Here is a 14,474-nt window from a genome sequence, read left to right on the forward strand (position 1 = left end):
AGGGCGGCGGGGGGAATGAGTGGAGCCGAGGCCCTTCATGGGGTGACTGTACTCTGTCTCGCTTGAAGGGATTCAAATACCTCTACCTGACGCCCCAAGACTACACCAAGATCAGTTCCCTGAATTCTGTTCATTGCACGCACATAGAGGAAGAAGGAGAATCGAGGTAAGCAACGTCGGGTGGCGGCCGGCCTCTTCTTAATTCCTGGGGTCGTGTTTGTCTGGCCACATCTCTATTACTGCTCCTCATTCGTATTGGGAGCGTTTGAGGCTGTTAATAGACTCAAATAAGATGGCTTGTCACATTCCGCTGGACACAGGATGTGAATGTCTCTTATTGTTACAGAAGGTCAGATTTAATAAGTACTGATAGGGGCACCCGGTGGGTCAGTGGATAGAGAACCAGGCCTGGAGACAGGAGGCTGAATGTGACCTCAGACACTTCATAGCTGGGTGACCCTGGGCGAGTCACTTAACTCCCATTGCCCAACCCTCACCACTCTCCTGCCTTGTCAACTATACCTAGTATTGATTCTAAAATGGAAGGCAAAGATTTAGATGAGAAAAACGAAACAAGTCTGTATGAAGGGCCTCCTGAGTGCCAGGCCCTGGGCTGGACACTGGGGATACTGTATGCAGAAGGCTCTGGCCCCCCTCCTGAAACGAAGTTCCTCTATTAGGGAAGACCCCAAGAACCTGTCCAAGCTGAGCTGGATAAGTCTAAAGTGAATACGTGGTGGGCAGCTGGGTAGCTCAGTGGATTGAGAGTCAGGCCTAGAGGCGGGAGGTCCTAGGTTCGAATCCGGCCTCAGACACTTCCCAGCTGTGTGACCCTGGGCAAGTCACTTGACCCCCATTGCCCACCCTTACCACTCTTCCACCTATAAGTCAATGCACAAAAGTTAAGGGTTTAAAAAAATAATAAAGTGAATAAGTGAAGGAAGGGCGGCCTTTGTGTAGAAGGTGGCCATTGACTGGTATTTTATGGGAAGCAGAAGAGAGCTGGGGGCACCTTCCAGACGTGAGGCTTGGCTGGTACAAAATGGATATGGAGGGTCTGCTTAGTGCAGAGGGACACAGAAAGATTGGCCACACTCACTCCCCTGTCCTCAAGGACCATCTGGACTAGGACGAGCCTGGGACGCTTTTTTAAACCCTTCCCTTCAGTCTTAAAATCAATACTGTGTATCTGTTCCAAGACAGATGAGTGTTGAGCTAAGGCAAGGGGGGTTAAGTGACTTGCCCAGGGTCACACGGCTAGGAAGCGTCTAAGGCCAGATTGGACCCCAGGCCCCACCATCTCCAGGCCTGGCATTTTGCTTTCATTAAGTCTCCGTGGCATCCCTTGCCGTGGGGCAGAGGATCTTTGAGCTCCTGAGGCTGACAGTCCTGGCCAGAATGCTGTTAGAGAAGGGCAGGGCAGGATAGGATTGTCGAGCAGATGGGCAGCACCCTAGACATCACTTACTCAAACCCTGTCCTTCTGCAGCAGAGGCATTTGGGGCCAGATCAGTGTGCCCAAGGCAGCACCATTTAATAAGAGGAAGCCCCCAGACTAGAAGCAGGTCTCTTGACTGCCAGGCTTTGGTCTCCCCCTCCCTTCCACTGCCCCCTGGCTGAGGCCCAGCTCTGGCGGGCCCCCCCGGTCCTCTGCCTGACGTGTGTGTGATTTGGGCAGGTACGTCATCACCGACATCATTGGCAAGGACGATGGCCTCGGAGTGGAGAACCTGCGGGGCTCCGGCACCATTGCTGGGGAGTCGTCTCTGGCATACGAGGAGATTATCACCATCAGCATGGTGAGTACCCTCTTCTGGGGTCCTTGGAGCAGAGCCCCTTTCGAGCCTTAGGAGTGGCTGTCATGAATTGCCCTTACCCAGCGTCTGGCCTTTCGATGTCCGGACTTTTGCCCTTAGCCAGGAAGATAGTCAAGCGGCAGACACGTAGGCCAGATCGGACCCTGGACCCTAAGCGGTTCTAGCTTGGGAGGCCCTGCCTGCGCCCGGGCCCTCCTGGCTTCCGTCCTGAGCTCCCAGAGTTGTCAGGCTGTGGTGTATTCAGGTAGGAGTGGACAGCACGAGTTGTAGTGAACGGGCCTGGCGATGTCCAGAACAACCTCCCGGCTTCCGCTGGGGCTGCTCAGGCCATGGTCAAGGCCATCCCCAGCTCGATGGGAAGCGGACAAGCACGGCCTTCTGGGTGGCCACTCCCAGCGGGTCCACCATGGAGCTAACCTGCCTCTTGGAGAAACCTACCCAATAAGGCATCCAGAAAATGGCGCTGCAAGAACAAGAGCTCCTTGGAGAGCATCCTGGGTATCCCGAGGACCTACCACCATGATCGCCAGTCTTCTCCCGCTAGTGCGGGTGCCCACATGGCCCTCAGCGGCCATTCTGTCCAGCTCATTCCCTGCTAGGACAATGAGTAGTGACAGAAACCGTGACGGCGACCTCACTGCCTTCGTGGCCTCCAAGGACTCAAGAAGAAAGCCTTGGATCTTCCCAGTCAGGAGAGGAGCTCCACCGCCAAGAAGCCCACGTCCCAAGCCCGCGTCCCTACGCTGCAGGTCGCACCCCACCACCTTGCTGTCCCAACCCTCCTCTGAGGAGGGAGTCCTATCGTCTGCGGCGTCAATCAATCCCCCATCTCCCGTTTTGGTAAAAGGAGCTTACTGAACCTACTGAAGCATCCCCAGGGCCTTGTTCCTACAAGGGCCTCCACAAGTGCCATGCCGAGTGGGGCCACCTTCCTTGGAAGACTGGAGACCCCCCAAAAGAGAGGTGAAGCGCCCATTGCTTTGGCACTTTGGTATTCCATTTTACAGATGAGGAAAACAGAGGCATGGTCCTGAAGCAGTGAAGCTGGGATTTGAACTCACGTCTTAAGGCTTTGATTCAGATGCTTTTTCTGCCAGGTCCCACTGCCTTTCAGATCTCTCTTGTGGTTCTCCTACTGGGATAGGGCCATCCATGGGCAGCAGTGTTCAATAGAGAACCCTCCAGCCCGTGGAACGAAAGCAGAAGCAGCACTGATTCTCTGCCTCCCCTTCTCTCATACGGAACAACTACAAGCATAGTCAAATGTGCCTTTGAGAATCAAAGGGGAGCCCCCCATGCTCTGAGTCAGCCTCAGAGAGTCTTGCCTGGCCCTTCCCCTGAAGCAGCAGCAGCAGAGGCAAACCCTATTATCTGGACTGAGAAGATTCACAGCCTCCCCGATAGAGAGCTGGAAATCCTTTCGGCATGGCTTACCTGGCCTCAGGAACGTGCCGGAAGCTTCTGAGAACCATAGAGTTTCCCCGGGTTCCATCCAAGCCCCGGCTCTGACCAGGCTTCTGGAGCTCTGAAGGCTTTGCCCAGGACCCTGCAAATGTGTGCAGCCCAAGAAGCTACCTTGCTGAGTGTGGAAGGGCTCAACCCTGGACTAGCTGCCGATGGGTGATGCATTTTGGCCACAGCCCCTCTGGGAGACCATCTGCTGAGCCTGAGGCTGCCACTGTCCCAGCAGAATCCAAGGCCTTGAAGCACCGCAGGACACCGGCCGCACTGACCAAGCCCAGGGTGGGGGGCCCCAGAGCTCATGCTTCCTGCTCTCTCCCCTCCCCGTCGCTCACCAGTGACCCATCTCCTCCCCCAGGTGACCTGCCGAGCTATTGGAATCGGAGCCTACCTGGTAAGGTTAGGCCAGCGGGTGATACAGGTCGAAAACTCCCATATCATCCTGACGGGAGCAGGTGCCCTGAATAAGGTAACCGGGGCCCCTGGTCCTTTGGGGGCATGAGTGTGGGGAGGCCAAGGCTGAGGGGCACCACCAGAACTCCCCAGAGTTTGCCCTTCCTGAATGCTTCCTTCCTCCTAGCCCAGACCCTGTTCTCTCATCTTTGACCAATATTATGAGTTTATCTAGCAACTCGCCAGGAAATCGTGGTGGGAGGTTTAATGGAGGTGGGGGACTGGGACAGCCAGAGACTGGTTGAAGGCAAGGCGGAGGCTTAGATCTGATGAAGAGAAGCCCCGGCCAGGGGAGAAGTGAGGGCTGGTCTGTAGAAGAGAGATTGCCGACTCCTTCTTGGTCCTCCGAGGCGGTGCCAGAAGGAATGTGAGGCCATCGTAGGCTCTGGTTAAAGAATTTCAAGCTATCTCAGAACCGTACTCAGGGAATTCCTAGTCCTTTTTTAAAAACAAGAATAAAAACAAAAAAATCTCCCTTACCTTTGGTCTTAAAATAGTAAATATTGGTTCTCAAGCAGAAGACTGGGAAGGGCTAGGCAGTGAGGGTTACATGACTTGCTCAGGGTCACCCAGCTAGGAAGTGTCCGAGGCCACATTTGAACCCAGGACCTTGTGACTTCAAGCCTAGCTCTGTCTCCATGGAGCCCCCTAGCTGTCCCTCAAGTCCTTCTCTAGCACATTGAATGACCCCTCATCAGGGGTATTCTAGAGGGGTGTTTTGGTCAGAGAGGGATTGTTTGAGACGGATCTCAGGGTCTCCTCCAATTCTAGACTCTGAAAGGAATGACTGGGTTGGCGACCATGGGTTACCATCGGGTCCCAAGTGGGAGACTTAGACTTCATTTGAGTCCAAGCCCCTCATTTTATAGATGAGGAAACTGAGCCCAAAAGACAGGGCAAGCAGGCTAGAGCAGCGGTTCCCAAATTTTTTTGGCCTACCGCCCCCTTTCCAGAAAAAAATATTCCTTAGCCCCCTGGAAATTAATTTTTAAAAAATTTTAATAGCAATGAATAGGAAAGATAGGAAATAGGAAATAGGAAAGCACCTGAGGCCATCACTGCTCCCTGGATTGCTGCAGCACCCACCAGGGGGCGGTGGCACCCACTTTGGGAATCACTGGTCTAGAGTCACACACCTTAACTAGGAATCACCTAAGGCAAAACCTGAACTCACGTCTTCCTGACCCCAAGTCCAGCCGCTGACCCCCTAGATTCCCTCTGAGTCACACATGTACACACCATGGACTCAGATGAGCAGGAGTGGAGCGTCCTGGGTTTTTTGGCTTCTTTTTCACCTTTCCCAGTTTCCTCTCTGACCTTAGAGGATCTAATTCACTGTTCAAGGCCATTCTTGCTCTTGGCCACTAAGCCTGCCCTTTGCTCGTCCATAATCATCCTGCGTCCAAGCTGGATGAAGTCACGGCCCCCCCAAGGTGGCCGCCTGTCTGGGCTGTGCTGTGTGCACAGAGCTGCTGGGGGGGGCTTTGCTGACTTTGGGTTTTGAACCAGGTCCTCGGCCGTGAAGTTTATACCTCAAATAACCAGTTGGGTGGCGTGCAGATCATGCATTTTAATGGCATTTCCCACATCACCGTTCCAGATGACTTTGAGGGAGTTTACACCATCTTGGAGTGGCTGTCGTACATGCCCAAGGTAGGGTATCCCAGGCCGCTGGAGGCCGGCCCATCCTGCCCCAGTTCTCAGGGGCAGATCCAGCAGATTAGCACTTGTGTCTGCCTTGGATAGATTCTAAGCCCTTCCTCCTCCCTGCCTTGAGTAGGATTTAGGCTAGGAAGCCCAGTTACTGTTGAGTGGGGTTCAAGGCCAAATCATCATCATTGGCATCGTCATCATTATTGCTGCTCATCTTGGGATCTTCCTCTCGTTGCCTCTCTTCCCGACCCCCCACCTGACCCCATTCCCAACCATCATGGATGTTAATAATCCCTCAGTCCCGTCTAGCCACAGATCCCCAGTTCAGAATGGGAGAGCAAAGAAAGAAATTGAACTTAATCGAAATCTGCTCTTTGTGTCTACAATTCCCTTTGTTCTGCTGTGGATGTGGGAATGCTTGTTATCTGGCGTTCACCAAGTTCAGAGGAAAACTAAAGGAGGAATAGCTAGCCACTGAATAGCAGTTAAAGGTTTGCAGAGCTCTTGACAAACGTCAACTCGTTTGAGCCTTCTGCCCACCCCGGGAGGCAGGTTCTTCACCTTGGTTTTTCTTAGGATTGTGCCTTGGAGTGAGATTGGAGAATCTCCCTTCTTTTCTTCTTATAGGACATTTATAGCGCAGTGCCCATCATCACCCCCACCGACCCCATCGACCGGGAAATTGAATTCCTTCCTTCCAAAGCCCCCTACGATCCCCGATGGATGCTAGCAGGAAGGCCTCATCCAAGTAAGCCCTGAATGCCTCTCCCTCTTCCAGGCCTAAGATCCTTTCCCGATCTCTTTAAGAAAACCCGGGGTCAAGGGCAGTCTACCGAAGCTCATGCAAAGCCTGAGCAAACTGACTGGGGGTGTCGAGCTCTTAGACCTCCTGAGCAAGTTCAGAAGAGATCCGCCAAACATGGCGCCCAAGAAGAGGCATTAGTGTTAACTGCCAGGTTCTTGAGGTTCTGTTGTGGGGTGGGGCAGAATTCTGGAGATAAACTAGCTAAGGGACCTTCTGATGATGGGCATAGATGGAGAACCCGAGAATCACCCCATCAGATTTCCCTGAGCAGCCCTTTGACATTTTTTGTTGTTATTGTTCAGTCATTTTAGTCGCACTTGACTCTTTTTTTTTTATACCCTTAACTTCTCTGTATTGGCTCCTTGGTGTAAGAGTGGCAAGGGTGGGCAATGGGGGTCAAGTGACTTGCCCAGGGTCACACAACTGGGAAGTGTCTGAGGCCGGATTTGAACCTAGGCCTGACTCTCAATCCACTGAGCTACCCAGTTGCCCTGTGCTTGACTCTTTATGACCCCTTTTGGATTTTTTTTTAGCAAAGACACCAGAGTGGTTTGCCGTTTCCTTCTCCAGCTCATTTTTACAGATGGGGAAATTGAGGCCAACAGGGTGAAGTGACTTGCCCAGGCAGCTAATAACTGTCTGAAGCTGGATTTGAACCCAGAAAGATGAGTCTTTTTTACTTTAGTCCTGGCACTCTGCATGCTATGGCAGCCACTGGACTGCTGGGCCATTATAAGCCTGCTGGGCAAAGTCCTCCAAGAGGTTATCCAGGAGACAGATGTGAATTCCCCCTTTTCTCCCTCCTCCATCTCTGGAGAGTGCATCTCTGCACCCGGAAGGGGAGCGGGTGCCAATGGGCGCGCTGCTGAGGTCCTGGTTCCAAGGGCTGCTTCCCTGTTGGATGTGAACATGGAAGGCAGAGTCTCAGCACCATTCAGAGTCCAAATGGGTGACCCAGCCAGGGCCAAACATTCCTCTGTATTTTAAATAAAAATACGATCTGGTAAAGAGTTTAGATTCTGCCTAGAGAAGGAAGCACGTTGGGCTTTCAGTTTGGGCTATGTAGGTAGTGGAGGGAATTGTCTGTTTGATGGGAAGATTTCTGGGCCTGATTTAAGAGACCAGAGTTGAATTTGACTTGGACACTTCTTTGCCGTGGGCAAGTCCCTTGACCTCTGGGCCTCAGTTTCCCCACTGGTATTACTTTACTCACTTGCCTCAGGGGGATCATTGGGAGGAAAGTGCTTTGGAAACCATCAAGTGCTATATTGGTGTAAATGGCCCCGGAGACACCAGCCTCCTCTCTCCATGCATGAGTCTCCCCCCTTCCATGATGGTCCTTCCCCCCCCCCCCCCCTTTTAGGGACCTACAAACAAAGAATGATTTCTTTTCCTTCCTCTGGGAAAAGCTGCTCTCATCAGTGAGAGGATCACAGGCAGGAGTCTTTCTGTCTAGCCCCCTGTTTAGTCAGAAACAGGCTAAGAGGGAGTGACCTGCTCAGGACCTCCCCCCCCCCCAAGAGATCTCCCTGTAGTACACCTCCCTCCCTCCCACCCGGCTACACTTGGACTCTAGGGAGAACTCAAATTCTTCCTTGGGGGCATCTTTTCTTTTTTGGCCTTGTTTCTCAGGAAAGGATGAAAGGGTCATGGGGTGGAGGGGAAGGAGGGGTTGGAACCACCTTGGGGTGGGGGGCTAATTAATGCTTTGATGCTTCAAAAGATGGAACTCTTCTGGTGCCCCTGAAATCACACCTCAAGGTAGAATCTGGGAATGGGAGGGATGGCTCGGGAGGTCTTAGGTTTAGAACCAGATGAGGTCTTAGAGACCCTCGTGCTTTACTTCTTCATTTTACAAAGAGGGAAACTGAGTCACAGGGAAGAAGAGTGACTTCCGAGTCACAGGGCTAAATTGGATCCCAGTTACTTTGACTCAAAGTTCAGTATTGCCAAACCACCATCTCAGTCTAGTGAAGGGACAGCTGGCAAGTGTGGATGGTGGTACACAGGAAATTACCTCCTTATTTAGTGTGTTTTATTTTAGTGTTTTTAGTGGTCCTCTGCAGTTTGGGGGTGAGCTGGGGAGGGAAAGGAAAAGGGGGAAGATAAGTGACTCTGAAAACCAGGCCCAGTTCTCCTGGGAAGTTGGGATTCTTCTTTTTGGCTGCTTAGCTGTTTGTGATCTCCATAGCATGTGGCCTCTCCCCTTCTGTTCCCCAGCTGTGAAGGGTGCCTGGCAGAGTGGGTTCTTTGACCAGAACAGCTTTAAGGAGATCATGGAACCCTGGGCCCAAACTGTAGTGACCGGCCGAGCAAGGTAACACCCTTTGGACAGGACACCCGCTTTCGGTTTTTATTTTTGTTAAAATCCTACCTTCTGTCTTGCAGAAGAGGGGTAAGGGCTAGGCACTGGGGGTGAAGGGACTTGCCTGCCCAAGGGCACACAGCTAGGAAGTTCCTGAGGCCAGATTTGAACCCAGGATTTCCTGTCTCCAAGGGTGCCACCTTTTTGAAAACCTTCCCTCCCTGTGGAAGGAATGACTCCCAGAGAAGGCTAGAGATCGGAGGATGGGGGAGATGATGAAGACTTTCAGGAGTTAGAAGGGAAAACGCCACAGGTCCTGCTTTGACCCAGAGGGAAGAAGCCATGAACAAATGCATGGATTTCATTATCTGCCATGCGCTGGGTCTGGATCTGGACAGTTACACAGTCCCTACCTTCAAGGAGCTCACATTCTCCTCGGAGGAGACAAAAACTATCAGCAGGGGTGGCTGGGCAGCCCAGGATGGAGGAGCTGAGCCACGTGTCTGTTATCACACCCTTCCCACACTGATTTGGTGACTGTGCCAAAAGCAGGAGGGGTTAGCCTGGCACAGGGGAAGGTGGCAGGAGCGCCAGGGCTGGCCAGAAGGGTCAGATGAATTTGTACACCCTTCAGTCACTCACCAGTCAGGACAGCTCAGTCCCAGAGTGGGCAGTGCCTTCAGAGAGCGTACAGTCTCCTTCGCACGGGCAGGATGCCACCCTGCAAAGCTCTCAGCCCCCCAGATACAGATACAGAACCTAGACCTTCTCTTGGGCTTCTGGGAGAGATCCAAAATCTGAGCCTTCTGTTATGGGGGGCTCTCAGAAAGCCCTGCTGGAATCTGGCCAGGGCCTGAGGCACCTGGGCCTCCATTCTCCCCACTTCCGTCTTACAGGTTGGGGGGAATTCCTGTTGGGGTGATAGCGGTGGAGACCAGGACTGTTGAGATGGTGGTCCCTGCTGATCCTGCGAACCTGGATTCTGAGGCCAAGGTGAGTGTGGAAGGAAGGAGGGAGATCTCTGGACAAGAAGGGAGAGGTCTAGTAGGGGAGGTCAATCTCTGACTGTTTTACTTTAAAAATACTCTATTTAGGGCAGATGGGTGGCTCAGTGGATAGAGAACCAGGCCTGGAGACAGGAGATCCTGGGTTCTAATATGGCCTCAGATACTTCTTAGCTGTGTGACCCTGGGCAAGTCACTTAACCCCAGCTGCCTAGCCCTTATCACTCTTCTGTCTTGGAACTGATAATTCATATGGATTCTAAGATAGAAGGTAAGAGTTTAAAAAGCACAAAACCAATCTCCAAACCAAGCCCGCTCTGAGGCTGGTGCTGATTTCCCTGCCTCCATCTTGCTCTCTTCTCCCCTAAATCTGGGTCCCTCGAAGGCCAAGTTTATGGTGCTGTCTGGCATCATCGGATGCCTAAGGAACATGAGACCTTACCAACAGCCTTTGTCTGGCCCTTTACAGTTGTGCAGGCGCTGGGCCACGTACTGTGCCAAGTGCTGGGGTACAAAGGCCATAACAGCTCCTGCCCTCAAAGAGCTTATGTTCTGAGGGGGAGACATTGTGTACGTACACAGGGAGGGATGGACAAGAAACGTGCAAGGAAGCTCCCAGGTAGTCCTGGAGGGCAAGAGCTGGGTCAGGCTTGGGAAAGGCCTCCTTCAACAGATGGCCCTTGGGATGAGTCTTCAAGGAAGCCAAGGCATTCCAAGAAGAGACAGGATTTCAGGCAAAGGCCTAGTGATGGGAGATGAAGTTTCACTGCAGCAAATAGGGTAATATGGCCAGACCATGGGGTGTGTGGAGATAAGTCTTATTTGAGACGACTTTGAGAATGGTGGGATTGGGGGGGACAGTCTAGGAGGAACTTAAGATGCCAAATGGAAGCTTCCATTTGATCCTAGACATGCTAAAGTCCATTGGCTTCTTTTCGAGTTGTGGGTTGACATGGTCAATAGGTTCAGGGCTAGAATGGATCTTCGAGGCCTTGAGGCTGACCACTTCCTTTTCCAGATGAGAACAGAAAAGCAGGCAGAGCTTAAGTGGCTTGTCCAATGTCACTCTGCTGATGAGTCTGAGACAGAATTGGGAGCCTGGGGCACCCTGACTCCAAATCCACCGTCCCATTGGCTCCACCATCTTATCTAGGGTCAGACTCACACTTTAGAAACATCCTTTTGGGTTACTGGGGAGAGAGATTGGGATGCAATTCCACTCGGGTGCTCACGTCTGTGTGTATTGGAGAGAAGGCAGCGCCTGTGAATGAGAGATTTAGTAGTATTGGTTTGGATATGGCAGGTGAGATATAGGGAGGAGCAGGAGATGCCATCTAGGTTGTGAGTCTGGGAGGAGGATGGGATCCTCAGCAGTGATAAGGAAGTCTGGAAGCAGGGAATGTGGTGGCGCTGGGGAACATAATGAGTTCAGTTTTGGATATAATGAGTGAGTTTGTCCTGTCATGTAGGAATCAGTGGGGTAAGTAATAGCAGAGGAGAAAGACTAGATCTGGGCACCATCTGCACTGAGATGATCTCCTGGTCTACACCAAAGAAGCATTGTTCTGTCCATCACACGAGAGATGAATTGGAAGAGGAAGAGAATAGAAGCGGAAAGGCCGTTGTACTAGTTGTCAGTGCAGGTGAAAATGAAGGAAGTCACTCATCCCTTCTGCCTTAGGTTCTTTATATTTACAAAAGGAATTCTCATCCATGCCCTGCCTTAGACGGGATAAGAGGAGCAAAGTGCTTGGTAAACTCTTAGCTACACTGATGCGCCAGCTGTTGCTTCCCATGCTGTTGGGATAGTGATGGTTATGATGGAAGTGATGATGATGGTGATGATGATGGAAGTGATGAGATGGTATTAGGGATGATGGTGATGGTGGTGGTGATGGTAATGATGATGGAGATGATGATGGTATTGGGGATGATGGTGTTGGTGGTGATGGTACTGATGATGGTATTAGGGATGATGGTGATGGTGGTGATGATGATGGTGGTGGAATTAAGGATGATGGTGAAGGTGTTGGTGATGGTAATGATGATGGAGGTGTTGTGGATGATGGCGATGGTCTTGGTGTTGAAGATGCTGATGGCATATCTCCATCCTAGAATGCAGGTAGAGATCTCAGGGAAATCACTCCCCATCAGGACTCTCTATTGGAGAAGCAGCATGGTGTGTTAGAAAGAACATGAGATTAAGAGTCAGGACTCTTGGGGGCAGCTAAGTGGCCAAGTGGATAGATAACCAGGCCTGGAGACAGGAAGTCTAGGATTCCAGTCTGGCCTTAGACATTTTCCAGCTGTGTGACCTTGGGCAAGTCACTTAACCCTTATTGCCTAGTTCTTACAGCTCTTCTGATTTGGAACTAATACCCGGCATTGATTCTAGGACAGAAAGTGAGGGTTTAAAAAATAATAAAGGACTCTTGGGTTTCTAGGCCCTGTCTTCAGAGTTTACCCTTTGTCAGGAGAGGTGTCATGTACGTCTGTAAGAATATATTGACAAAATAAGTACGAGGTAGTGAGAGAGGGAAGGCTCCAGCAGCGAGGAGGGCTCAGAAAAGGCTCGAGGTAGAAGATGCTATTTGAACCAAGTTGAGAAGGGACCTGGAGGTTCAAGGAGCTCAAGATGAAGAGGGAGCGCATTAGTGTCATGGCCATGAGAGGGATGGCAGGCAGGGCACTTTGGCTTGCCTGCAGAGTAAAGGGAGTCACGTGTAGCAGAGTTGGAGCCAGATCAAGGAGGACTTCAAAGCCCAGGAGAGTTTGGTCTCAGGGGTCTCAGGGGTCCCAGGGAGTCGATCGGCTTTGAGGCCTGGATGGAGTCAGACCTGGACCTCATGGCTCTCCTTGGGCAGTTGTACGGAGGCCGGATTGGAGAGGGCAGAGGCTTCCCACAAGGAGATCGTACAGGAGGCGCCTGCAAGGAGCTGTGCAAAGCGCGGACCTTGGGCCGCTGCTGTGACCGAAATTGTGGTCCTCTTTGGGGGAGGGTCTTCTCTTCTCTGCGTCACACCACGACGGCCTCGAGCATGGCCGCCCCTCTGAGTTTCTTCTTTTCCAGAAGCAGCCTAAGCCACATTTCCGTGTTTTCCAGATAATCCAGCAGGCAGGACAGGTGTGGTTCCCAGACTCGGCCTTTAAAACTGCGCAGGCCATCAAGGATTTCAGCCGGGAGAAGCTGCCCCTGATGATCTTTGCCAACTGGAGAGGCTTCTCTGGGGGCATGAAGGGTAAGGAGGGAAGTGAACGGAGCAGGCCTAGGCAGAGCCGAGAACGGGATCGGGCGATAGATGAAGCCCTGGGCCTGGATTCGAATCCAGGGGCGGCCCTGGTTAGCTCTGAAGCTTTGGGGAGCTCACTTCAGCATTGCAAGCCTCTGTTTTCTCATCTGTAAAATGAGGATAATCCTACCTGTTTGCTCTACCTCACATGAGAATCAAGTGAGAGAATGTGTGTGCTTTGCACTACGCTGCATTAGGTAAATGGGAACTGTCGTTATCCTGAGTAGTTTGGATCCCACTCAGTCAATCAACAAATATTCCAGAACATATTTATGTATATATAAAGATATATGTTAATAGGATATATTTATAACATAACATATGTAAATACGTATCACAATGTAGTATATATTACAATTTCATCCTAATAGAATACTCATTTATTATATTAATATAATTATAATATATAATATAAGTGCAATATATTATATGTACATATTTAAAACCTTTCCTGTCAGTCTTAGTACCATTTCTAAGACAGAAGGATGGCAGAGTTAAGTGACTTGCCCAGGGTCACACAGCTAAGAAGTGTCTGAGGCCAGAAACCAGTTATTAATGCGCACCTGCTCTGCGCCGGGCCCGGTGTTAGGCACCGGGGACACCCCTGACCCCCGAGAGCTTATGATCTAGTTTAACGCGTGCTCTCGTGCTGGAAGCCTCCCGAGGGGCACCGGCCTAGGACTCATTCTCCAGGGATTTCAGCAGCTTTTCTGTTCTTTGGTACTCCCTGAGGTAGACAAGGTGGAGGCCTCCATGTTCCAGAGGAGGACCCCGAGGCCCCTGAGCCGCTGCAGGGCTTCAGGCCAGAGGCAGGGACAGAGGTCCGGCCTCCCGACGTGTGTCCTCATATGGCAAAGGATAGTGAAGCCCGAGAGGGGCTGTGCAGGGGGTCCTCCTGGGTCGCTGGGAGTCATCACGGAAGGGGCCTCCGCTGTGCCTCTGGGTGTCATCGCGAGGTCCGTAGAGCAAGCGGGGTGGCCCCTCCCCCCATTTAACCGCCGAGGAATCAGACTCCCGGCTGGGTGGGCTCGGGCAGGGCCTGCTGGTAGCCCTGTGAGAGCCGGAATTCAGAATCCGGAAGCAGGAGGGCCCTGGAGGGTTCCCAACCCCCATCCCTGAGGCTCCCGAGCCTCCCCTCCGTCGTGCTGCAGGGCCGGGTGGGGGAGCCGGGACAAGACACCCCATCAGGCTGGGGCTGGGGCGCCCCCCTCGGGGCAGAGTCCTCCCTGCTGGAGGCCCTCCTCCGGGGAGCCCTGGGTAACCCTCAGGGCGGGCGGGGGGCGCTTCGGTCTCCAGACATGTACGACCAGGTGCTGAAGTTCGGGGCCTACATCGTGGACGGCCTCCGGCAGTACAAGCAGCCCGTCCTCATCTACATCCCCCCGTTCGCCGAGCTGCGCGGAGGCTCCTGGGTGGTCATCGACCCCACCATCAACCCCCAGTGCATGGAGATGTACGCGGACAAAGAGAGCAGGTGGGCGCCTCCCCCGGGGCCTGCCGGCCTCGGCCCTGCTCCCGGGCCCTCCCGGGCTCTCCTGGGCTCTCTTGGGCTCTCCCGGGCCCTCCCGGGCTCTCCCGTGCCCTCCCGGGCTCTCCTGGGCTCTCCCGGGCCCTCCCGGGCTCTCCCGTGCCCTCCCGGGCTCTCCCGGGCTCTCTTGGGCTCTCCCGGGCCCTCCCGGGCTCTCC

At 52.7% G+C, this 14,474-nt stretch overlaps 1 protein-coding gene across 1 annotated transcript in view; it reads left to right on the forward strand.

Annotated features, from left to right (window-relative positions):
- Positions 1–14,474, forward strand: part of ACACB (acetyl-CoA carboxylase beta) — a 72,580-nt gene that overhangs the window by 48,143 nt on the left and 9,963 nt on the right. The window contains exons 32-40 of the mRNA XM_044685461.1: positions 69–166; positions 1,679–1,799; positions 3,637–3,747; positions 5,241–5,384; positions 6,012–6,132; positions 8,410–8,506; positions 9,391–9,487; positions 12,602–12,737; positions 14,085–14,294. Of these exons, the coding sequence (XP_044541396.1) occupies positions 69–166; positions 1,679–1,799; positions 3,637–3,747; positions 5,241–5,384; positions 6,012–6,132; positions 8,410–8,506; positions 9,391–9,487; positions 12,602–12,737; positions 14,085–14,294 (1,135 nt within the window). The remainder of the gene's footprint in view (positions 1–68; positions 167–1,678; positions 1,800–3,636; positions 3,748–5,240; positions 5,385–6,011; positions 6,133–8,409; positions 8,507–9,390; positions 9,488–12,601; positions 12,738–14,084; positions 14,295–14,474) is intronic.

This window comes from Gracilinanus agilis, chromosome 1 (assembly GCF_016433145.1).
Source record: "Gracilinanus agilis isolate LMUSP501 chromosome 1, AgileGrace, whole genome shotgun sequence".
Lineage (NCBI taxonomy): Eukaryota > Metazoa > Chordata > Mammalia > Didelphimorphia > Didelphidae > Gracilinanus > Gracilinanus agilis.